The following is a 25,458-nucleotide window of genomic DNA, read 5'->3' as shown; positions in this document are numbered from 1 at the left end:
GGCGCGCGCCGCCACGCCTGACTGGTTTTCGTATTTTTTTGGTGGAGACGGGGTTTCGCTGTGTTGGCCCGGCTGGTCTCCAGCTCCTAACAGCGAGTGATCCGCCAGCCTCGGCCTCCCGAGGTGCCGGGATTGCAGACGGAGTCTGGTTCACTCAGTGCTCAATGGTGCCCAGGCTGGAGCGCAGTGGCGTGATCTCGGCTGGCTACAACCTCCACCTCCCAGCCGCCTGCCTTGGCCTCCCAAAGTGCCCAGATTGCAGCCTCTGCCCGGCCGCCACCCCGTCTGGGAAGTGAGGAGCGTCTCTGCCTGGCCGCCCATTGTCTGGGACGTGAGGAGCCCCTCTGCCTGGCTGCCCAGTTTGGAAAGTGAGGAGTGTCTCTGCCCGGCCGCCATCCCATCTAGGAAGTGAGGAGCGCCTCTTCCCGGCCGCCATCCCATCTAGGAAGTGAGGAGCGTCTCTGCCCGGCCGCCCATCGTCTGAGATGTGGGGAGCGCCTTTGCCCCGCCGCCCTGTCTGGGATGTGAGGAGCGCCTCTACCCGGCCGCGACCCCGTCTGGGAGGTGAGGAGCGTCTCTGCCCGGCCGCCCCGTTTGAGAAGCGAGGAGACCCTCCGCCCGGCCACCGCCCCGTCTGAGAAGTGAGGAGCCCCTCCGCCCGGCAGCCGCCCCGTCTGAGAAGTGAGGAGCCTCTCCGCCCGGCAGCCACCCCGTCCGGGAGGGAGGTGGGGGTCAGCCCCCGCCAGGCCAGCCGCCCCGTCCGGGAGGGAGGTGGGGGGGTCAGCCCCCCGCCCGGACAGCCGCCCCGTCCGGGAGGGAGGTGGGGGGGTCAGCCCCCCGCCCGGACAGCCGCCTCGTCCGGGAGGTGAGGGGCGCCTCTGCCCGGCCGCCCCTACTGGGAAGTGAGGAGCCCCTCTGCCCAGCCAGCCTGAGGTCAGGAGTTCGAGACCAGCCTGGCCAACACGGTGAAACCTCATCTCTACTAAAAGTACAAAAATTAGCTGGGCATGGTAGTGCGTCTCTGTAATCCCAGCTACTTCTTGCAAGGCTGAGACATGAGAATGGCTTGAACCCGGGGGGCTGAGGCTACAGTGAGCCAAGGTCAAGCCACTGCACTCCAGCCTGGGCGATAGAGGAAGACCCTGTCTAAAAAAACCCAAAAAAACAAAAGAACTTTTGGGGTGATGGGAATTTTAAATATCTTGACTGGAGTAGTTACATAAGTGTATGTATACATTTTTCAAAATTCATAAATTTCCAGGTGCAGGACAGACTTAAACTGAATAGCTACATTTCATCCTTGATTATCTTTGACCTCACTTACAAATAATTAACCACATGATAGTCTGTCATATGTCATAGTTCCAAGTTTTCTTAAACAAAACAGAACACGGACGAAGCGCTCAATAGGCATTCTAGTAGAAAACAAACCCAAGTTTTGCGTCCTCTTGGCTGCTGCATGTTTACTTCCTGGGAGCATGTCCTACCATATCAGTTTCCTATTGCTGCTTCATGAAATTGCCGGAGACTTAATGGTATAAAACGACACACATTGTTTTATAGTTCTGGAGGTCTGAAGTACAAAACAGGTCTCACTGAGCTGACATCAAGGTGTCATCAGGGTAGCATTTCTTCTGGAGGCTCTGGGGGAGAATCCATTCCTTGCCTTTTCCAGCTTCTACAGGCTTTCCTCATTCCTTGAATCGTGGCTCCCTTTGAGCCAGCAAGCAGAATTCTGCTCTCATCCTCATATCTCCATTTTGCATCCTGACTCTGACTTTTCTACCTCCCTCTTATAAGGACCCTGTGATTAGACTGTGCCCACCTGGATAATCCAGGATTGTCTTCTCATCTCAAGATTTTTAATTAACGACAAAGACCCTTTTGGCACTTAAGTTCATATGTTTAACAGATTCCAGGGATCAGGACATGGATATCGCTGAGGGCTATTATCCTATCTTTTTTTTTTTTTTTTTTTTTTTTAGACGTAGTCTCACTCTGTTGCCCAGGCTGCAGTGCAATGGTGAGATCTCGGCTAACTGCAACCTCCCCTCCTGGGTTCGAGCAATTCTCATGCCTCAGCCTTCCGAGAAGCTGGGATTACAGTCACCTGCCACCACGCCCAGCTGACTTTTATATTTTTAGGAGACTGGGTTTTGCCATGTTGGCCAGGGTGGTCTCGAACTCCTGACCTCAGGTGATCCTCCCATCTCTGCCTCTCATAGTGCTGGGATTACAGGCGCGAGCCACCGCGCCTAGCCTAACCTACTTTTATTCTACAATGATTCTACTCTTACCTAACTTAGAAAAACTTGGTCTCTGAAGGGCCTTTATTGATGATGTGGGATTTCTGCCCCTTCTTCAAAACACTGGTCTGCCCCTGTCGAAACACCTGCTTTATCTCATGGAGGCTCCAGGTTGACTTTCATAACTAAGTAAAGTCTTGTATGTAGGATTCGGGTTTCAGGTTCATGGGGCCTTGAGATTCAAAGTTCAGGAGTTCTAGATTTGAGACACTAGAGGGAGACTTAGGCCTTGAAAAAGTGACCTCAATTCTAGGAGTAAGTGCTGAGACTCAGAGGAATTTTTGGCTTGAACTTGACCCAGGGTTCAGGCAACAGAGAGCAATGGCATAGGGAAGTATGGCATTTACTTTTTCAAGGGGGATAAAAAAGCAGAAGTGGCTGGGAGAGGTGGCTCATGCCTGTAATCCTAGCATTTTGGGACGCTGAGGCGGGTGGATCACCTGAGGTCAGGAATTTGAGACCAGCCTGGCCAACATGGAGAAACCCTGTCTCTACTAAAAATATAAAAATTAGCCTGGTGTGGTGGTGGGTGCCTGTAATCCCTGCTACTTGGGAGGCTGAGGCAGGAGAATCACTTGAACCTGGGAGGCAGAGGTTGCAGTGAGCTGAGATCGCGCCATTGCACTCCAGCCTGGGTGACAAGAGCGAAACTCTGTCTCAAAAAAAAAAAAAAAGGGCAGAAGTGGACTTGGCCACACACTTAATCTTAGATTCAAGGATGAAGAGAGCACCAAAGACCTGTACACAAATTAGCTGACTCAGAGGCCAAGGTCCTTCTCATTTTGTATCTAATAGCTCCCCTCCCCTCTCCAACACGGATGTAGGACAGAGAGCAAAATGAGAGGAAGTTGGAAATAGGTGAATAACAACTGAAAGCCAAGGCCACAGTGTGCTCACCAGATAACATAAAATTTTTCAAGCTATAGTTACAGATTAAGTCTCTCTTAACTTTATTTTTCCTGTCATCTCTCCATTAAAGAATGATGCATCCTAGGCTAGGCACGGTGGCTCATGCCTGTAATCCCAGCACTTTGGGAGGACGAGGCGGGTGGATCACCTGAGGTCAAGAGTTCCAAAACAGCCTGACCAACATGGTGAAACCCCGTCTCCACTAAAAATACAAAAAATTAGCCGGGCGTGGTGTTGGGCGCCTGTAATCCCAGCTACTCGGGAGGCTGAGGCAGGGGAATCGCTTGAACCTGGGAGGCAGAGGTTGCAGTGAGCCAAGATTGTGCCATTGCACTCCAGCCTGGGCGACAAGAGCAAAACTCTGTCTCAAAGAAAAAAAAAAAGAATGATGCATCCTTGATGCAGAGTAGGAGATAATGAAAAATAAATAAATAAAACAAAACAAAACAAAAAAGAATGATGGATCCACCTTGCCTTAATCTTTATTTAAAGAAAGAGAAAGTTTACCAAATTCAGATGTCATTGAAGAACTTTGGAATTTGGTACCCAGTGATCCACCCTACAAAATTCATGTCATTTGCATCATAGGCTTTCTCATCACTAAAGATGCAAATCCCCACGATAATGTCCCTCTCAGTCGGCCCCCTGTTTGTACAGACAGCTCAGATTCCCATAACTGCCTGAGATGCGGGAATGAGTCATCCTCTGCCCAAGCAGGTGGCAGTGGGCACACCTGAAGCAACAAAGTCCAGGAACAATCAGCACAACTTATGACTCCAGAGGAGGAAGTCCAGAGACAGAGCACCATGACTTCTGAGAAAGGTAAAATGGATCCGGGGGCTTGGCAAGTATTCTTGAACAATGCAAGAATGGTGTGTGTGTGTGTGTGTGTGTGTGTGTGTGTGTCCCCTGCTGATTCTTGCATCTGTGGGTGTTTTCAAACTTCCCTATTATTGATTAATATATTAGTCTTAAATAAGATGGTTTATTATTATTAAATATTTACATCTCCAAGTGACTTTAACCAAATCAGTGTTTGTTTCACCATGATAAAAAATTAAGTAGCCAGGCGCTGTGGCTCACACCTGTAATCCCAGCACTTTGGGAGTCCAAGGAGGGTGGATCACTTGAGGCCCAGGGTTTGAGACCAGCCTGGCCAACATGGTGAAACCCTATCTGTACTAAAAATACAAAAATTAGCCAGGCATGGTGGCGCATGCCTGTAGTCCCAGCTACTCGGGAGGCTGAGGCAGGAGGATCGCTTGAACACAGGAGGCGGAGGCTGCAGTGACCTGAGATCACGCCACTGCACTCCAGCCTGGGCAACAGAGCAAGACTCTGTCTCACGAAAATAAAAAAAAAGTTAAGTAAAAGCACAACTGTTTAAATAACAGTTTAAGGTAACAACAGACGTGATAGCATGAGAACAATGTGCTAATTGATAAATGAATTGACTATAACTAATTGATAAATTTGTGCACAGTCAGTGTTAGAAAAATGCATGGGAGAGGAAGAACACTTCAGGCTGAAGGAAGTAATTTCAGCTGAGCTAGGATTTGAGCTGGATTCTAAGAGAAGTGTAGACCTAAAACAATTTTTATCTTATTTTGTTTTTAGAGACTAGGGGGTGGGTTCACTACTTCGCCCAGGCTGGTCTGGAACTCCTGGGCTCAAGCAATTCTCCACCCTTGGTCTCTCAAAATACTAGGAATACAGGCATGAGCCACCATGCCTAACCAAATTTTTTTTTTTTTTTTTAAGACTCGCCCTGTTGCCTAGGCTGGAGTACAGTGGTGTGATCACTGCTCACTGCTGTCTTGACCTCCCGCCTCAGCTTCCTGGGTAGCTGGGACAACAGGCACGGGCCACCAGCCCTGCTAATTTTTTTGCAGAGATGAGGTCTTGCTTTATTGCTCAGGCTGGTCTTGAACTCCTGGGCTCAAGTGATCCACTAGCCTCGGCCTCCCAAAGTACTGGGATTACAGGTGTAAGCCACCATGCCAGGCCAGAAGGGCAGACTTTGGATCGACAAAGAAGAGGAGATTCCAGGTTGATTGAATCCTATTGATGAACAGAATTTAAAAGCTTTTATAGAGACTTGTGTCTGGAATATAATGAATAAACTGGTTAGGCTACAAAAAATTTATGTAAACAATTTGCAGTAAGACCAGAAAGCAAATTTGAAGTGTTATTATACTATAGAGGACTTCGAATGCCAGGCTCAAGGAATGAAAGTTTTTCTTTATGGTAGAGGGAATATCTTTGGAAAATTTATGAATAGCACAGAGATATGACTAAAATAGTGCTTTAGACACATTTACTTGACATGTGATGGGTTTTGGACTGGAAGCAAGGAGACCAGTTAGAAGACTATTGCAATAGTGTGAGTGTGATGGGGCAGAAGGTAATATAGATATCAGTTTGGAGTTCAAGTAACAATTTATTTTCTCCTTTATGTTCTCCATCTGTTAGAATTCTTTTTTAAGGTCAGGTGTGGTGGCTCACACCTGTAATCCCAGCACTTTGGGAGGTCAAGGCAGGCGGATCACCTGAGGTAGGGAGTTTGAGACCAGCCTGACCAACATGGAGAAACAACGTCTCTATTAAAAATACAAAATTAGCTGGGCACGGTAGCACACGCCTGTAATCCCGCTACTTGGGAGGCCGAGGCAGGAGAATCACTTGAACCAGGGAGGCGGAGGTTGCGGTGAGCCGAGATCGCGCCATTGCACTCCAGCCTGAGCAACAAGAGCAAAACTCCATCTCGGGAAAAAAAAAAAAAAGAATGATTTTTTAAGTGGCATACTGGGGGAAAGACCAAACACATTATTTGATTGTAGTATCTAATACCTTCCCTGGACTTTTCTTATGAAGGTGGTGTGTTCTATACCTCAAACTGTCCCCAATCATGTGGCTGGTATCCTTGTCTTTGCATCCCAGGAATAATATTGATCAGTGTAGACACAGCATATGTCTCACCGTCCCTTTCTGAACTTCTCACTGCTGCTTCAGCTCTTTCAGAGAAAGTGTCTTCCCATCATCAAATGCCTTTTTCCTATGATGTGGCCTCTGTTTATGTAAGGCTCCCTCGGAGTAGATTACTGGTTCAAGGGCCCCAATTTGCACTAAGATCTGAGAAGAGCTCAGTCCAACGTGCCAGCCACCCCCTTCCTCCTTCCTCCCAATGCTCAAATTCCCCATCCCTCCTTTAAAAGTAAGAGATTTGTTCTTCAGGTCACACTTGGAATAGTGTTTCCTGACTTCGTCCTACTTCCTAGATATCTGGCTAATTTCTCATTTTAGTTCTTCTCCCCAGCTAGAACCACTCTCTGCAAAAAAACCATGCCATGCCCAAGTCCTTTCTACAACTCCTCTACCATCCAGTGCAAATGCATAAAAAGTAACACACACAAACAGGCACACACACAGCCTAGGGTAAAGCATGCTCTGTTTTAAAGGAAGTGTCTTCCGGAGCCTGTGACTCTTCTTTGTTCAAAAATAGCACCTGCGAGTTAAGGTTTGGCCAGGAGCGTGGGATGAATTTCTTGCCTGCATCTCCCCAAATCACCCTTAGAGGTTCAGGCCTTGTCAGTGCCCATTTTATTGCCAGGAACATCCCCAAGGCTCTGAGTCCTGAGAGGCGCAGGTCTCTAAAATTCAGTACTCTCCCTTGAATCATCCCCATACTCTCTAATGGCTTCTTACACTTAGCATACTATCCAGAGCTGGTAAGGCCCTGTGGCTTACCCCCTCCATTGCTCATCTCCCTCCATTGCAGGTCTTGATCACTCCGACCCAGCCAGGCTGACTTGCTTGCTCTTCCTTGAATAAGTCAAGGTCCACACTTCAGGTCGTTTGCACCTGGTGTTCCCTGTGCTTGGAAAGCTCTCCCCTTCCCCGATGTCCACACGTCTTGCTCTCTAAATTTACATTCAGGTCTCAGCTTTAATGTCCCTCTTTACAGATGTCTTCTCTGACTGCCATCTCTGATATGGTCGATATGGTGCCCCCACCACCTTTTGTCTCCTTCCAGTACTTTTCTTCTTCCTTTTTTTTTGAGATGGAGTCTCTCTCGCTCTGTCGCCCAGGCTAGAGTGCAATGGTGTGATCTTGGCTTACTGTAACCTCCACCTCCCAGGTTCATGTGATTCTCCTGCCTCAGCCTCCCGAGTAGCTGGGATTACAGGCACGTGCCACCATGCCCGGCTAATTTTTGTATTTTTAGTAGAGACAGGGTTTTGCCATATTGGCCAGGCTGGTTTCAAACTCCTGAACTCAGGTGATCCACCCACCTTGGCCTCCCAAAAATGCTGGGATTACAGGCATGATCCACCGTACCCGGCCGTCTTTTTTTAAATTTTTAAATTTTTTTTATTTTTTAAAGACAACGTCTTGCTCTGTCGCCCAGGCTGGAGTGCAATGGCGATCATGGCTCACTGTAGCCTCGAACTCCTGGGCTCAAGTGATCCTCCCACTTCAGCCTTCTGAGCAGTGGGGACTACTGGTGCACACCACCATGCCCGGCTAATTTAAAAAAGGTTTTGTTTTGTTTTGTTTTGTTTTGTAGAGACGGGGTCTTGCTGTGTTGCTTACGGTAGTCTCAATTTCCTAGCCTCAAGCAATCCTCCCGCCTCAGCCTCCTGAAGTGTTGGGATTATAGGCATGAGCTATGGCACCCAGCCAGGGATTCTTTTGACTAAAGCAGAGATCAAGATAATCCCCACTCCCTGAAGCCCTGTGCATTGGGAATTTAGATGACTGCTCATTTCCACATCAATTGTTACTTCCCATCTCTCAATTCTAGTGCTGGACCTACTATTAGGTTCTATACCTAACAGCAGCAATTGTTGCTTTTTTCTCTTTCCCCTTCCAGGTTAGCACGATTCAAAGGGAGAATCTGTGCCCACTTGAGGTCCCTTATGTAGCAGGACTGCCCTGTAAATGTCTTCAGGAACCACTTGGCTCCAGTTGGAGCCTGGTCCTTTTTTGCTGGTTCAATAGGATCTTTCCATATGTTCTTTACAAGTATCTTTTTACACTTATTACTCATTCAGTTGTCTTTTCTCCTTCCTCTCGAGTTGTGGTTTAAAATATGTATAATTACAATTATAAAGAGATATCTATTTATCTATCTATCTATCTATCTATCTATCTATCTATCATCTGTCATCAAAGATATCCTGGCTTCTCTCCACACTACCAAATACTCTTTATTTTTTAATTATAATTTTTATTTCAGATTCATGGGGTACACGTGCAGATTTGTTACAAGGGTATATATTGTGTGATGCTGAGGTTTGGGCTTGTATTGACTCTGCTACCGAGATAGTGAACATAGTACCCAATGGGAAGTTTTTCGGCTCTTTCCCCTCTCCCTCCCTCAGTCCTTTTGGACTTTTCCAGTGTCTATTGTTCCCGTCTTTTTTTTTTTTTTTTTTTTTTTGAGACGGAGTCTCGCTCTGTCACCCAGGCTGGAGTGCAGTGGCGCAATTTTGGCTCACTGCAAGCTCCGCCTCCCGGGTTCACGCCATTCTCCTGCCGCAGCCTCCCGAGTAACTGGAACTATAGGTGCCTGCCACCACACCCGGCTAATTTTGTGTGTGTGTGTGTGTGTGTGTGTGTGTGTGTGTGTGTTTAGTACAGACGGGATTTCACCATGTTAGCCAGGATGGTCTCGATCTCCTGACCTTGTGATCCACCCGCCTCCGCCTCCCAAAGTGCTGGGATTACAGGTGTGAGCCACCATGCCTGGCCGTTCCCGTCTTTATGTCCATGTGTACCCAAGGTTTAGCTCCCACTTATAAGTGAGAACATGCAATATTTGGTTTTCTGTTTCTGTGTTAATTTGCTTAGGATAATGGTATCCAGCTGCATCTATGTTGCTGCAAAGGACATGATTTATGATTTCATTCTTTTGTATAGCTGTATAGTTTTCCATCAAATACCCCCCCTTTTTTTTTTTTTTAGATGGAATCTCATTCTGTCACCAAGGGTGGAGTGCAGTGGCACATTCTTGGCTCACTGCAAGCTCCGCCTCCCGGGTTCAAGCGATTCTTGTGCCTCGGCCTCCTGAGTAGCTGGGATTACAAGCATGGGCCACCATGCCTGGCCAATTTTTTGTATTTAGTAGAGACGGGGTTTCACCATGTTAGGCTGGTCTCGAACTCCTGACCTCAGGTGATCCACCTGCCTCGGTCTCCCAAAGTGCTAGAATTACAGGCGTGAGCCACCGCACCCGGCCTCTAAGAGGCTTTAAGAAGTGACTTTCCCATTGTGCTTAATCATTTTTGTTGAAGCCTTAAGGCAGACTACCTTGTTTGGGATTGGGCATCTGGGAAAAGAGATTTTGGCAGAGTCCTTAAAAATCTTGCTTTTCTTGGGTACAATGAGCTGGTCCAATACAATTAATCCATGAGAGAATCTTCAAATTCCATTTTCTGAGATGATTTGCAGGTTTGGAATAATAGAGCACTTTTTCTTAGCAACTCATTTGATATTTGAGTGTTGTTTGACATAATCATATCTTGGTCAACAGGTCCTTCAACCGGTGACCCCACTCTGAGGTAAGAATAACACTATCACAGCGCCCATTTAATTCGATCAAGAATCAATGGGTATTTAAGAGCTGTGCATGGTGGCACATGCGCCTATAATCCCAGCTACTCAGGAGGCTGAGGCAGGAGTAGGAGGATCGCTTGAGCCCAGGAGGTCAAGGCTGCAGTGAGCTATGACTGCACCACTGCACTGCAGCCGGGGTAACAGACTGAGACCCTGTCTCAAAAAAAAAAAAAAAAGGAACTGTGGATATAGCTTTCTTTATTGTTCCTTTTCTCTTTTGCCATTTTCCATTCTTTCTTTCATTTTTGCCTTTTCCAGTTTCATTTTCTATGGTTATTGTTTTTTATATCTTTGCTCTTATGTCTTTTGATCTCTTTAAATAAATGATTTTCTAGCTTGCTTATCTGTTATTGTCTTACAATTTCTCTTCTTTTTTTAAATCGCATGCTTTTATAGCCATTAGTGAAATACCTGGGAAACTCATTTGTCACTTTAACTTCATCTTCATTTTATAATGTCTGCCCATTTTTCAGACATAGGACAGGGAAGTCATGTTAAGGAATATATTATCTCGTGATAGGTGGAAGGATTGATCTATGTAGTAAATGAATGTGATACTTTAGGGATGAGTGGGAACTATTAGGATGTAATAAGTTTGTGACTTAACCATATTGCAAAGAAGAGTCTGCAGTTCAATTCTGAGTTTCCCTTGAGTCACAGCTGTCAGACATAGAGTGTTAAATCTAAAGACACCACTGAGAGCAAGTAGAATTTCTTTCTTATAGGAGTTAGTATATAGAATTCTAATGTGGAAGAATCTTGAGGCTAAATTGCTCTTTTGTCTGTTCTTGACAATACAATCTTGTTGGCAATTTGAGGCTTCAACACTTGAGAAAATCTGGTTAGAGTCCATTGAGGAATAGAAAAGATAAGGATTGGAACATAGCACCTCTAGGTGTAAAATAGAAAAGTTAGAATATAGCTAGGCATGGTGGGGCACACCTGTAGTCTCAGCTACTCAGGAGGCTGAGGCAGGAGAGTAGCTTGAGTCCAGGAAGGGGAGATCAGGCTGGCCAGCTTAGAGAGACCATGTCTTAAAAAAAAAAAAAAAAAAAAAGGGTTAGAATATAATGAAGGAAACTTTAAAAGAGAAACAAAGACACACTTACACCTGAATTCAAGACTAAAACATAATGGTATTAGAGAGTGGTCACCAAATAATGTGACTGGGGGAAAAAACCTGTGCACTATGTTTGTGAGAAAAAAAAATCTGATAATTCAAACAGACCTCTTCAGATAACTTTGAGACATATACTAGAAAAAGAAGTTTCCTGAGATGTTATGTCTCAGATCAGCCTGATAGAAGAGGGGAGCAGAGGCTGGGCGTGGTGGCTCACGCCTGTAATCCCAGCACTTTGGGAGGCTGAGGTGGGCGAATCACAAGGTCAGGAGTTTGAGACCAGCCTGGCCAACATGGTGAAACCCCGTCTCTACTAAAAATACAAAAAAATTAGCCGGACATGGTGGCGGGAGCCTGTAATCCCAGCTACTTGGGAAGTTGAGGCAGAAAAATCGCTTGAACCTGGGAGGCGGAGGTTGTGGTGAGCTGAGGTTGCACCACTGCACTCCAGTCTGGGCAACAGTGTGAGACTCCATCTTAAAAAAAAAAAAAAAAAAAAAGAAGAAAAGGGGAGCAGGAAAAGATTTCTAAGATCTTTCTAAATATGGCATGACAGTGTGGGCTGCTTTTTGTATTTCAGGAGAAGAATCGAACCCTGGGAGTTTGACGTCTTCTATGACCCCAGAGAACTTCGTAAAGAGGCCTGTCTGCTCTACGAAATCAAGTGGGGCATGAGCCGGAAGATCTGGCGAAGCTCAGGCAAAAACACCACCAATCACGTGGAAGTTAATTTTATAAAAAAATTTACGTCAGAAAGAGATTTTCACCCATCCATCAGCTGCTCCATCACCTGGTTCTTGTCCTGGAGTCCCTGCTGGGAATGCTCCCAGGCTATTAGAGAGTTTCTGAGTCAGCACCCTGGTGTGACTCTAGTGATCTACGTAGCTCGGCTTTTTTGGCACATGGATCAACAAAACCGGCAAGGTCTCAGGGACCTTGTTAACAGTGGAGTAACTATTCAGATTATGACAGCATCAGGTAAAAACAGTAAACAAAGAAACTTCATTGTTTACAACAGACTGTGGTGATAGTAGCTGTTTTTAGGCCAGAAGATTGGTTAGCCCAGGCTGGAAGTCTCAGAAGTAAAAGTCCAAAATAATGTCATAAAGGACTAGGTCTGAAATTCATGACAAGGAAATTTACAAAAATACAACTCCTGGCTACGCATGGTGGCTCATGCCTGTAATCCCAGAACTTTGGGAGGCCAAGGCAGGAGGATCACTTGAAACCAGGGGTTCAAGATCAGCCTGGGCAACATAGTGAGACCCCATCTCTAAAAAAAAATTTAAAAATCAGGCCAGGTGCGGTGGCTCACGCCTGTAATCTCAGCACTTTGGGAGGCTGAGGTGGGCGGATCACGAGGTCAGGAGATGGAGACCATCCTGGCTAACATGGTGAAACCCCGTCTCTACTAAAAAATACAAAAAAATTAGCCGGGCGTGGTGGCGGGCGCCTGTAGTCCCAGCTACTTGGGAGGCTGAGGCAGGAGAATGGCGTGAACCCGGGAGGCGGGGCTTGCAGTGAGCCGGGGTCGCGCCACTGGAGTGCAGTGAATGCACAGAGTGAGACTCCGTCTCAAGATAAAATAAAATAAAATAAAATAAAATAATCAGACAGGCATGGCAGCATACACCTTTAGAGGCTGAGGTAGGAAGATCTCCTGAGCCCAGAAGTTCAAGGCTGCAGTGAGCTATGATTGGACCACTGCACACTGGCCTAGGTGACAGAGCGAGACCCTGTATCAAAAAACAAAAACAAAAACAAACAACAATTCTTTTTTTTTTTTTTTTTTTTTGAGACGGAGTCTTGCTCTTTCGCCCAGGCTGGAGTGCAGTGGTGCAATCTCGACTCACTGCAAGCTCCGCCTGGGGTTCACGCCATTCTCCTGCCTTAGCCTCCCCAGTAGCTGGGACTACAGGCGCCCACCACCACGCCTGGCTAATTTTTTGTATTTTTAGTAGAGACGGGGTTTCACTGTGTTAGGCAGGATGGTCTCGATCTCCTGACCTGTGATCCACCCTTCTCGGCCTCCCAAAGTGCTGGGATTACAGGCGTGAGTCACCGCACCCGGCCAACAACTCTTTTCTCTGGTCTTGCCTCTCAGCCATCTTTAAATGAACTGCTTTATTCTTTTTAGGGGGTCTAATGTCCAGCAGCAACTAGACTAGAGACTACAGGCTTTCTATATGGGAAGCTAGGTTGGGGATCTTCTTAAGTAATTTACCATTGTGCTTGTTGAATGAGCCAAGATTTGTGTTTCCTTAGAGTATTATCACTGCTGGAGGAATTTTGTCAACTACCCACCTGGGGATGAAGCTCACTGGCCACAATACCCACCTCTGTGGATGATGTTGTACGCACTGGAGCTGCACTGCATAATTCTAGTAAGTCACTTTAGGGACACAAATGCTGATGCAAAAAGAAGCATCCTTCTTCAAAGTTCTTTCCTGAGAAAATTTGACTCATATCTTCTTTTTGACATTTATATTGAGATTTAGTTATTTAACTAGCTAGCTCCTCTTAAGAAAATCTCAGAGCCAGGTATGGTGGTGCACACCTGTAGTCCCAGCTACGCAGGAAGCTTGAGTCTAGGAGTTGCAAGCTGCAGTGAGCTATGATCACGCCAATATGCTCCAGCCTGCGTGGTATAACAAGATCCTGTTTCTAAAAAACAGCTGGGTACAGTGGCTCATGCCTGTAATCCAAGCACTTTGGGAGGCCAAGATGGGAGGATTGCTTGAGGCCAGGAGTCTGAGACCAGCCTGGCCAACATAATGAGACCCCCATCTCTATAAAAAAGAAAATTATGTATCAAACAAACTAAACAAACAAGCAAACAAACAACATCTAAGCCTAAGAACAAGAAGTGCGTTTGTGGGAGGTAAGTGGGAGAAGGGAATTTGGGTAAACCGATCTAAGATGTGGGTGGTCCCCATATTAATTACATTTTATCATTTTTATTCTTATTTTATTATCATTATCTTTTAAGCCACAGGGTCTCGCTGTGTTGCCTAGGCTGGGGTGTAGCGGCTATTCACAGGCACCATCACAGCAACCCACAGGCTCAAACTCCGAATTCCTAGCCTCAAGCAATCCTCTGACCTCAGCCTTCTGGGTAGCTAGAACTACAGGCGTGTGTCATCATGTCTGGCTTTATCATTATTATTGTTCTTGTTACTACAACACATATTGGCTCTACTGTGTTTCAGATAGTCTCCTTTCCCTTATTAGTGTGTGTAATCTTATTGAAGAGAATGTACGTGTTCCATTGGATTCTCTTGAAAGTGGTTCAGGCTGGGTGCAGTGGCTCATGCTTGTAATCCTAGCACTTTGGGAGGCAGAGGGGAGTGGATGGCTTGAGCCCAGAAGTTGGAGACCCGCCTGGGCAACATGGCAAAACCACATCTCAACAAAAACACAAAAAAATTAGCTGGGTGTGGTGGTGCGTGCCTGTAGTCCCAGCTACTTGGGAGGCTGAGGTGGGAGAATTGTTTGAGCCTAGGAGGTTGAGGCTGCAGTGAGCTGTGATTGCACCACTGCGCTCCAGCCTGGGTGAATGCAGTGAGTCCAGAACCAGACCCTGTCTGGGAAAAAAAAAAAAGAAGAAATAGTTAAATCGTCTTCCAACTGATATTTTCAAATGTTTGTGGTGATAATATTATTAATTAAAATATTCATCCTAAGGATTAAATATAATCCTTTTTTATTCCAGAGTCTTCCACCCTGTTTAAAGATTTCAAGAAGATGGCAAAATCATCTTACATTTTTCAGTCTTCATCTTCAAAACTGCCATTACCAAACGATTCCACCACACATCCTTTTAGCTACAGGGCTGATACATCCTTCTGTGGCTTGGAGATGAATAGAATGATTCCGTGTGTGTACTGATTCAAGAACAAGCAATGATGACCCACTAAAGAGTGAATGCCATTTAGAATCTAGAAATGTTCACAAGGTACCCCAAAACTCTGTAGCTTAAACCAACAATAAATATGTATTACCTCTCGCAGTTTCTGTGGGTAAGGAATTTAGAAGCAGCTTATCTGTGTGTTCCTGTCTCAGGTCCCCCACGAGGTTGTAGTCAAGATGGCAGCCAACGCTGCAATCATTTGAGGGTTTGACTGAGGCTGGAGAATGTGCTTCCCAGGTGGCAGGCTCAGATGGCTGGCAAGTTTGTGCTAGTGGCTGGTAGAAGGTTTCAGTTTCTTGCCACATAGGCCTCTCCACAGGGTTGCTTAAATAACCTCCGGACATGGCAGTTGGCTTCCTACAGATTAATTTACCTTTTGAAAAATTTCCTGTAGAGATGGAGTTTTGCTGTGTTGCCCAGGCTGGTCTCAAAGTCCTGGACTCATGTGATCCACCAGCCTCGGCCTCCCAAAGTGCTGGGATTACTGGTGTGAGCCACCATACCTGGCCCAGAGCAAGTGATCGAAGAGAGACCAAGGTGGAAATTTCCATGACTTTGATGACTTCATCTTGGAATCACACCCTATTTCTTCTGCAGTATTCTATTTGTTACACAGGCCAGCCATGATTCAGAGTAAGAGGGGACTCATACACAAGGATTTGAAACTCAGGACATGAAAATCACTGGAAGCCATCTTGGATTTTCCCGGTAGGGGCTTTCTCTGTTTTCAGACAAATAATTACATGGAATCAATTTCTGAAGACACAGATAGAGGGAAACAAAAGACAAAGTAGTAACGTCTATTTTTATTTGTTTCTTAATTAGAATATCATAAGATTCATAGGTGATTTATAGAGGACTGGATGACCAGATGCAGAGAGGAGCTACCATCTCCATGAGAGCTTCGGAGACCTGCAGAGACATTGCATGACTTGCCTGCGGAGGTTGTTTGACAGGAATTCTCATTGGTTTACAGAAATAATATTGGTTAGTGATTGGCTATATATGGTGTCCAGCACAGGGCATTTTGTGGCTGCTTGGTGTCAGTCTAGAGCCCATGTTGCAAGGGGCTTTAAGAGGTAATTAGCTCAAGCAGAGAGTGAGATGTGATTGCTGTCACATTTTTTTTTTAAGTTTTTTTTTTTTTTTTTTTTTTGAGACAGAGTCTCACTCTGTCGCCCAGGCTGGAGTGCAGTGGCGCCATCTTGGCTCACTGCAAGCTCCGCCTCCCAGGTTCAGGCCATTCTCCTGCCTCAGTCTCCCGAGTAGCTGGGACTACAGGCGCCCACCACCACACCCGGCTAATTTTTTGTATTTTTAGTAGAGACGGGGTTTCACCGTGTTAGCCAGGCTGGTCTCAATCTCCTGACCTCATGGTCCGCCCGCCTCGGCCTCCCAAAGTGCTGGGATTACAGGCGTGAGCCACTGTGCCCAGCCTGCTGTCGCATTTTAAATATTCCTCTGGGCTTGATAATTTAAAGGAGCTCACATTCCTCAGATAAAATGTTCATTTTCTTTCTCAAACCTAAACATAATATTAACCACCGCTATATTATCATTTTTAGTAGGAGGATGAGAAGGGCTAAATCAGACACAATTACAAAAAACTCTTAGCCTACTCATCAATTACTCATATAAGCTGAGTAACAGCAATTCTAATTTATAACTCCTTTATAATAATATTAAATCTACTAATGAGGCTGGGCACGGTGACTCATGCCTGTAATCCTAGCACTTTGGGAGGTTGAGGAGGGCAGATCACTTGAGGTCAGGAGTTCGAGACCAGCCTGGCCAAATGGTGAAACGCGGTCTCTACTAAAAATACAAAAATTAGTTGGGCGTGGTGGTGCACGCCTGTAATCCCAGCTACTCAGGAAGCTGAGGCAGGAGAATCGCTTGAACCTGGGAGGCGGAGGTTGCAGCGAGCCGAGATTGCACCATTGCACTCCAGCCTGTGGGACAAGAGTGAAACTCCATCTCAAAAAAAAACCCATAAATAAATAAATAATAAATTTACTAATGAGAGGAGAGTGAAAAGTACCAGTTAGGCAGATAGCTAGGACATGTCCTTGGTAGAATTCCTTTCTAACAAAGAAACAGCTTGAAAGATCAAGCTGCAAGCACAGATCAGGGGGCTAGGTCCACCATAAAAATGCCTTCTGTGTAACTAACTAAGGTCACAGTCTGAGCTGTCAAAGTGTCAGTCAAAATCTTGGGTTTATATGTATTTTGGAGTCTAGTAGTTGAGGTCAATTACTCACATGTGTGGTCTGATGAGGTGTGACATACTACTCTTGCAGGGAAGGGGAATTACAATCTGTGTTCTTATCACAGCAATACATATATCACTCAAGTAGCAAACTACGGAAGTAGAATCATTTTAAAGCTTTAAAACAGCACTTTTAGCTGGAAATTTAGCCCAGGGAGGAGCCTCTGTAGATCAAATCATTTTCTCATTACACTTAGCAGGTATTTCATCAATGTTAGGTGCTACTAATTTTATCACAACAATTATTAATATACAACCACAAATTATATCTCAGTGTCAAAAATCATCATTTATTTGATCTGCATTAATTACAGCTGTGCTTTTGCTACTTTCTCTTCCAGTTTTAGTGTTGATATTACTATACCTGTGCTATTCAAAAACATAACCTTAATACTGCTGTTTTATCCCACAAGGAGACTCAATTTTATATCAATGTTGTATTCTGATTCTTTCTCTTACAGAAGTTTATGTTGTTATTTTACTGAGATGTAGAAGGGTTTCACATGTAACATATTCGGTTAATAGGAATAGTCTAAACCATGATATCTATTGGTTTCTTAAGATTCACTGTATAAGCCTGATACGGTTTGGATATTTGTTCCCTCCAAATGTCATGGTGAAATGTGATTCCCACTGTTGGAGGTGGATCCTAATGGCGATATGGCTCTGATGAATGGAGGAACACCAGGGTCTTTGGTCTCCTGCTGATTTAGATAAAACAACACGGAAACACTTTGAGTGGTTTTAAGGAGTAGAGAGTTTAATAGGCAGGAAAGAAGGAAGAAGCTCTCCTGTACAGAGACAGAGGGAGTGAGGCTCCAAGGGAGAAACCTCGTGTGTGGTACGGAAGTAGTTGGTTATATTAGGAAGCTGGAGGAGGAGGTGTCTGATTTGCATAGGGCCCAAGGGATTGGTTTGACCAGGTGTGTCATTCACGTAGACCACAAAAAACCCTGGCACTCCCACCTTAGCCCTTTAATATCCAAATGCAGGCCACCAAGATGTCCTGAGCACGTGTGAGTTATCTGGAGGTGGCTGTGACACCTGGCACATGTGGTGACAATGAGAAGAGGGTGGCAATTGCCATGTTGGGTGGACCTAGTTTCTAATCACTGGCATTTGCATATCAAACTTGCCGGCCTGGTTTTTCAAGCTGCCTGTTAGAAAAGAAATGGTTTGGGGGTTGCTTCTCATGACAGGAAAATTTCCACTGAGAACTTTTACCCTTTCTAGTGGCCTAAAAATTATTTCCTAATAACTCCTGTATTATTCCCTGCCTCAAGAGAAGTAAACCTAACTGCTGTTAAGGGGTGTTGGACGACAACTCTTTCTGGCTACTTCCTGTTGAAAAGGCTCGTCACGTGAGGGACAGCAGTCGGTCCTCCTCCTGAGGTTGATCTAAGTGTTCTAGGAAGAATGGTGTGTCCATGGGTGGCTCTGCTCGCAGCGTTGTTTGGAGTTTGATTGCTTCTAGGTGAAGAGAGATAAATTTTACAAGAAGATTTAAAATATAGGGTTAGAGTATGAGTATTAAGATGACCACCATTAGAGGGAATTCTGTAGACCATAACTGAGTTTGAAATGTTAGTTACACCAAAGGATTGCAATACCGGTTTTCGTCCACTAGATGCCGTTGTACATTACCAGAGACTTTAATATAAAAGTAACATTTTCCTTGAGAAAAGCACACATTTTCCTTGAGAAAAGCATACATTTTCCCCTTGACTTCCCATTAGAGAATAATTTTAGGCATAGGCCATTTTTGTGAGTTGCAATATGATTGGGAGAAATATGATATTGGGTGGCTAAAATAACTTTAGCATTAATCTTGGCAATTCCTTTCCTTTAATTAGTAAATTCTTTTGTGACTTTCACAGACCCTCTTACAACATACTCAAACTCTCTGACTTGTCCTAAACATCCTTCCTGTAAACAACCAGTCATTTCCTTTTAGGACAAGAATTTACCATACAAAATCCTTCCTTATATAAAATCTCTTTCTTTATAAACTTCTTTTAATAGTTTAGAATGCATCCTATTACCAACTTTCAGTAAAAAGTCATATCAAACTTAATGATAGTAAAACTTTTATACTTTCATGCTTGCTTCTTTTTTTCTTTTTTTTTGATATGGAGTTTCGCTCTTGTTGTCCAAGCTGGAGCGCAATGGCACGATCTCAGCTCACCACAACCTTCTCCTCCCAGGTTCAAGCGATTCTCCTGCCTCAGCCTCCCGAGTAGCTGGGATTACAGGCATGCGCCACCACACCTGTTTAATTTTGTATTTTTTAGTAGAGATGGGGTTTCTTCATGTTGGTCAGGCTGGTCTCGAACTCCCGACCTCAGGTGATCCACCTGCCTCGGCCTCCCAAAGTGCTGAGATTACAGGCATGAGCCATCGCGCCCGGCCTTATGCTTGCTTCTTATCCATAACTATCACTCCTGCTATAAGCAAAATAACCTTGACTAAATCTTTCCTGCAATTATTAATCCTAAGATAAGGAAGATAATCAGGCAAAATATTACAACAATTAGAATTTTACAACCAAAATTCCGCATTGTGGGTGCCACGGTGTATAGTGCCATCGCAAATAGTGGTGTAACTATAACATTTCCCACAAGAGTGGCATAGTAAATAATTTTCGTTTAAATCTTTACTTGCCTAGATATAACATTTCCCTTTGGGGATCTACAAAGTTACAAATGCAATCCCATGTATAATTAAATCTCGCTGCAAATATGCCTTAAAAGGAGTTTTAATATTTGGTGGCAGATTTTGAGAGGAAAGGCAGAAATAATAAAAAGTACCCGATGAGGTAGGAGTAGCCCTCACTCAGTTACTTATCTTTTATGATTTTCAGTTTAAGATCTTCTATTTCTCCACATTGTTATTCAGGACGTGCCTCTGGGCTGTCAGAGGTTGATCCCTCAGCTGTTCAGGCTTTGACTTGAATGTGGAAGTCAGGAGTTGATTCCTGTAACTTTTACTGCCAATGCGGTTGAAAGAAGAACAGTGTAGGGCCTTTCCCAGCTTGGCTTAGGGAAGGAGACAGAGATGAGGGTTTTCGCTAACACCAAATTTCCTGGGTTAAATAAAGGTGGTTCTGTTTCCTGGGGTTGGACTTCTGTTAGTTGCGTTAATTCTTGTTGGAAGTGAGCTAGAGAGGTTACATGCTTAACCAATTTAGAGGTTTCCTGCCTGAAACCAATCTCTGAGCACACTGATAAGTTTTATCCTTTCCCAAGTGAAAAGCTTGGTGAAGGATTTTAAGGACATTGGCTGGAGGCTGGCAAATGGAGTTTGCCATCCTCTGACTGTAGCCTTTCTGAGGGCTGGGAACTACGTCCTCGAGAAGTGGCCTATTTTATTTCTGCAGGGAAATACTGAGGTTTAATTTTTCTTATGGAGCCTTCCTAGATTAGAAGGGGTTTAAGTGCCTTAACGGCTTGAGGCTTCCTTGCCTCTGACTTAACTGCCTGATCAGCTAACCTATTTCCTTTGGCTACCTCATTTGTTCCCTTTTGATGTTCCTTACAATGCATTCCTGCTATTTCTTGTGGAAGAGAAACTGAAGATAACCTGCTAATTTCCTGGTGATATTTTTATAGGGGATCTATTAATGGTAAGAAAATGTCTTTTCTTTCTTTCTTTTTGAGACGAAGTCTCGCTCCGTCGCCCAGGCTGGACTGCAGTGGCGCGATCTCGGCTCACTGCAACCTCCACCTCCCAGGTTCACGCCATTCTCGTGTCTCAGCCTCCCAGGTAGGTGGGACTACAGGCGCCTGCCACCACGCCTGGCTAATTTTTCGTATTTTTAGTAGAGACAGGGTTTCACCACGTTAGCCAGGATGGTCTTGATCCCCTGACCTCGTGATCCGCCTGTCTGGCCTCCCAAAGTGTTGGGATTACAGGCGTGAGCCACCGCCTGGCCGAAAATGTCTTTTCTTTCAAATGGCAGCATGAGCATGGAGAACCAAGAAAGCATACTTGGAGTTAGTATAAATGTTAGCTACCTTTCCCTTGCTTAATCCAAGTGTGCTTGTAAAAGCTGTTAGCTCAGCTAATTGAGCGCTTGTGCCCGGGGAGAGACATTATTTAGAGTGACTACTGCTTATCCTGCCTTATGTACTTCTTGCTTTACTGGCGGTTTGTTGGCTAAGAGCTCCCCCTAGAGGACAGTAATCCTGCCACATTATGTGGGGTGTAAACAGTTAAATTATTTCCTAGGGTTAACTTGGAGGCTTTTCTGATTAGCGAGCTGTCATGATAATGGCTTGGAAGCACGTGTCAACTAAGGTTGAGAAAAATACTGGAGTAGAGTTTTTCCTGAGATGCCCCTTCTGGTTGTGCTATGGGAAGAGGGGAGGCCTGGATTAGAGAGGAGAAAAAAGAGACACTGGCTGAGTGTTTAGAAAGAGGTCTACTTTCCTTCTTTTAATGTCCAGAATCACTCAGAGCTCCTGTGCTATAATGGCAGTTTGAGCCGCTGGAGCTGGAGTTTGAGCCCCGGGATCCAGTTCTGCTGGATCATCAGTAAGACTGGTTCTGAACCCAGTGACCTCCACCTCTGGGGGCAGTTCCATCTCCTGTTGTCTCTGCCACAGGCTGGAGAGGGTTGAGGTGGCTTTGTCTTGCTGTATGGGCATTCTTTCTTAACATGCCCTGGCTTGCCCCACTGATACCAACTAGCAGATGCACCTCCGGGATCCTGGACTTTGCAAGCCTGCAAAGCTGCTGCTAGAGTCTCTGTCCTTCTGACCATTGTCTCTTTCTTTTGGGCCTCCTCCTGGTTCCTATTACAAAAGACCAAAGTGGCCACTTTCAGGAAGTTCTCTAAGGTGCTATCTGGTCCTATAGCTTGCTTGTGTAGTTTCCTTTTAATATTGGCAGCTGCCTGTCTAATAAACTTGTCCTTTAGGATGAGCTGTCCCTCGACTGAATCAGGGGATAAGGAAGGGTGTTCTGTTAGTGCCTCTCTCAGCCTTTCCATAAAGGCTACAAGATTCTCATCTGGCTGTTTATCATGGACAATTTAGAGTAATTGAGAGGTCTGGCCCTGGTTTTCCGTAGGCCCTCTAATGCACACTTAAAAAAGAGCTTCCTTTTCCATTCATCTCCTGAGTTATTGGGGTCCCAATTAGGGTTGTCAAGGGAAACTGCTTTCCTCCCAATTGGGAATGGCATTTCTGCTATTTCTTCTCTTTCCTTATCTGCTTTCTTCCCTTTTGGTGTATTATAGGAGATATGTTGCTAATCTCTGAAATCAGAGCTGCCTGCTTTTCAGCTGCAGTGAGGGTCTGACTTAGGAGCAACATAGCATCCTTCCATCTGAGATGAAATACCTGAGTTAAATTTTGGAAAGCTTTTTTTTTTGAGACGGAGTCTCATTCTATTGCTAGGCTGGAGTTCAGTGCCGTGATCTTGGCTCACTGCAACCTCCACATCCTGGGTGCAGGCGATTCTCCTGCCTCAGCCTCCCGAGTAGCTGGGATTACAGGCACATGCCACAATGCCCAGCTAATTTTTGTATTTTTAGTAGAGACGGGGTTTCACCATGTTGACCAGGATGGTCTCAATCTCTTGACCTCGTGATCTGCCCGCCTCAGCCTCCCAAAGTGTTGGGATTACAGGCGTGAGCCACTGCGCCCAGCCTGGAAAGCTTTTATATACCTATCAGGGTTGTGAGAAAATTGGCTAAGTCTCCCTTTATTACAGGCCTAAGGGGCTGTAACGAGAAGGGAACTTGAAGGGGCCCCCAAAGAAGGGGGATCTTCAGATGGCTCCTCTGGAAGTTGCTTTTCTAATTTTGGGGAATTATTTTCAGTGAGCGTGCCTGATATGATTCCTAAAAGAGCTGGGTTGATCTTACACTGCTTGCAAAGTTTTAGTAAAAATACCATGCCCTTGTGCAAAATAAAATGAGTTGCTCTTCTCTTTAATGTCCTGAGGTTAAGAAAGTTTCAGTGTTTCAGAGTGCACGCCAGAGGGGCACAAGCTGAAGATAATCTGTTACCCATCTAGAAAGAAAAGCAAGAATAAAAGTGTCCTTTTAATCTACTTTGATTCCCTATGACCCCCAACGGAGAATAAGACAGTGGAGTGTCCTCCTGTTTTCCTTCCCTGGTTCCTGGGACCCTGTTAAATGTGCCACCCATGGTTGTAAGCATGGTCCTCCAAGCCATGGGAGCGGATGAACTAAGTGATGGTGTGTCCGGAATTGGTGGGTTCTTGGTCTCACTGACTTCAAAAATGAAGCCGCAGACCCTCACGGTGACTGTTACAGCTCTTAAGGTGGCGCGTCTGGAGTTTGTTCCTTTTGATGTTCAGGTGTGTTCAGTTTTTTCTTTCTGGTGGGTTCATGGTCTAGCTGACTCAGGAGTAAAGCTGCAGACCTTTGCCGTCACAGTGTTTGTTACAGCTCTTAAGGCGGCGCATCGGGAGTTGTTCCTTCCTCCCAGTAGGCTCGTGGTTTCCGCAAGCTTTCATTGTGAGTGCTTAATTCACAAAAGTAGTATGGACCCCAAGAGCGAAAGAACAAAGCCCAACCAGAGAAGAGAAACACCCGAACGGGTTACTACTACCACCTCGGGCAGCCTGCTTTTATTCTCTTATCTGGCCCCACCCACATCCTGCTGATTGGTAGAGCCGAGTGGTCTGTTTTGACAGGGCGCTGATTGGTGCGTTTACAATCCCTGAGCTAGATACAAAGGTTCTCCTCCTCCCCATCAGATTAGTTAGATACAGAGTATCGACACAAAGGTTCTCCAAGGCCCCACCAGAGCAGCTAGATACAGAGTGTCGATTGGCGCACTCACAAACCCTGAGCTAGACACAGGGTGCTGATTGGTGTGTTTACAAACCTTGAGCTAGATACAGAGTGTCCATTGGTGTAGTTACAATCCCTGAGCTAAACATAAATTCTCCACGTCCTCACCAGACTCAGGAGCCCAGCTGGCTTCACCCAGTGGATCCCGCACCGGCGCTGCAGTCCCGCGCCATGCGCTCGCACTCCTCAGCCCTTGGGCGGTTGATGGGATTGGGCGCCGTGGAGCAGGGGGCGGCGCTCGTCGGGGAGGCTCCGGCTGCACAGGAACCCACGGAGGCGGGGGAAGGCTCAGGCATGGCGGGCTGCAGTCCCGAGGCCTGCCCCGCGGGAAGGCAGCTAAGGCCCGGTGAGAAATCGAGCGCAGCGCCGGTGGGCTGGCACTGCTGGGGGACCCAGTACACCCTCCGCAGCCGCTGGCCCGGGTGCTAAGCCCCTCACTGCCCCGGGCCGGCAGGGCCGGCCGGCTGCTCCGAGTGCGGGGCCCGCCAAGCCCACGCCCCCCCGGAACTCCAGCTGGCCCGCAAGCGCCGCGCGCAGCCCCGGTTCCCGCTCGCGCGTCTCCCTCCACACCTCCCTGCAAGCTGAGGGAGCCGGCTCCGGCCTTGGCCAGCCCAGCAAGGGGCTCCCACAGTCCAGCGGTGGGCTGAAGGGCTCCTCAAGTGCCGCCAAAGTGGGAGCCCAGGCAGAGGAGGCGCCGAGAGCGAGCGAGAGCTGTGAGGACTGCCAGCACGCTGTCACCTCTCAATGGGACTAACCACGCTTTACCCACGCAACCTTAGCTTATCTGCCTTGTGTGATTCCCTTTGACTTCCTAAGCCTATGTGATCTACCTGGCTCCCTGAAAAATTGATCTTTGGAGAGACTGTGTTGTTTTTGGTCAAGGCTCCTTTAACAGAGGCAATGTGCTAGACTGCCTGCTATTATGGCCCATGCCAAACCATTTACCCTCAGAAAAATGGTTCTGGTTAACTTCTGAACTTAAAATCTCCCTACTAATTATACCATTTTAACAGGAAACAGATTAGATGTCTTAAAAGAGCGTAGAAACAGAATGGCCATTTTCCTGCTTATGGGACAATATCAAGACTAAAATGTGGCAGCAGACATATTACTTCTTTTTGAGACAGAGTCTCGCTGTCACCCAGGCTGGAGTGCAGTGACGTAATCTCAGCTCACTGCAACCTCTGCTTCCCCGTTTCAAGCAATTCAATAGCCTCAGCCTCCTGAGCAGCTGGGACCGCAGGTGTGCACCACCACGCCCAGCTAATTTTTGTGTTTTTAGTAGAGACGGGGTTTCACCATATTGGCCAGGCTGGTCTCGAACTCCTGACCTCGTGATCCACCCGCTTTGGCCTCCCAAAGTGTTGGGATTACAGGCGTAAGCCACCATGCCCGGTCGAGGACATATTACTTCTAATTGCTGAAGGCAGAACTTTCCGGTTCACAGAAGTAGGTTAGAGCCTGATTTCTGGTGGTGCAAAAGGAAGTTCAGTGTTACCG

At 46.0% G+C, this 25,458-nt stretch overlaps 1 protein-coding gene across 1 annotated transcript; it reads left to right on the top strand.

The window, feature by feature from the left end:
- Window positions 1–1,526: 1,526 nt before the first annotated feature.
- APOBEC1 (apolipoprotein B mRNA editing enzyme catalytic subunit 1) lies at window positions 1,527–14,815 on the top strand. Its single transcript, XM_003811792.5, has 5 exons — window positions 1,527–4,037; window positions 9,751–9,778; window positions 11,534–11,931; window positions 13,219–13,337; window positions 14,666–14,815. Exons 1-5 carry the CDS (start codon window positions 3,986–3,988, stop codon window positions 14,813–14,815), a joined length of 747 nt encoding a protein of 248 aa, XP_003811840.2. The 5' UTR covers window positions 1,527–3,985.
- The last annotated feature ends 10,643 nt before the right edge of the window (window positions 14,816–25,458 follow it).

Source organism: Pan paniscus, chromosome 10 (genome assembly GCF_029289425.2).
Source record: "Pan paniscus chromosome 10, NHGRI_mPanPan1-v2.0_pri, whole genome shotgun sequence".
NCBI lineage: Eukaryota > Metazoa > Chordata > Mammalia > Primates > Hominidae > Pan > Pan paniscus.
The sequence above is the reverse complement of the archived record's forward strand: the minus strand, read 5'-3'. Positions and strand labels throughout refer to the sequence as shown.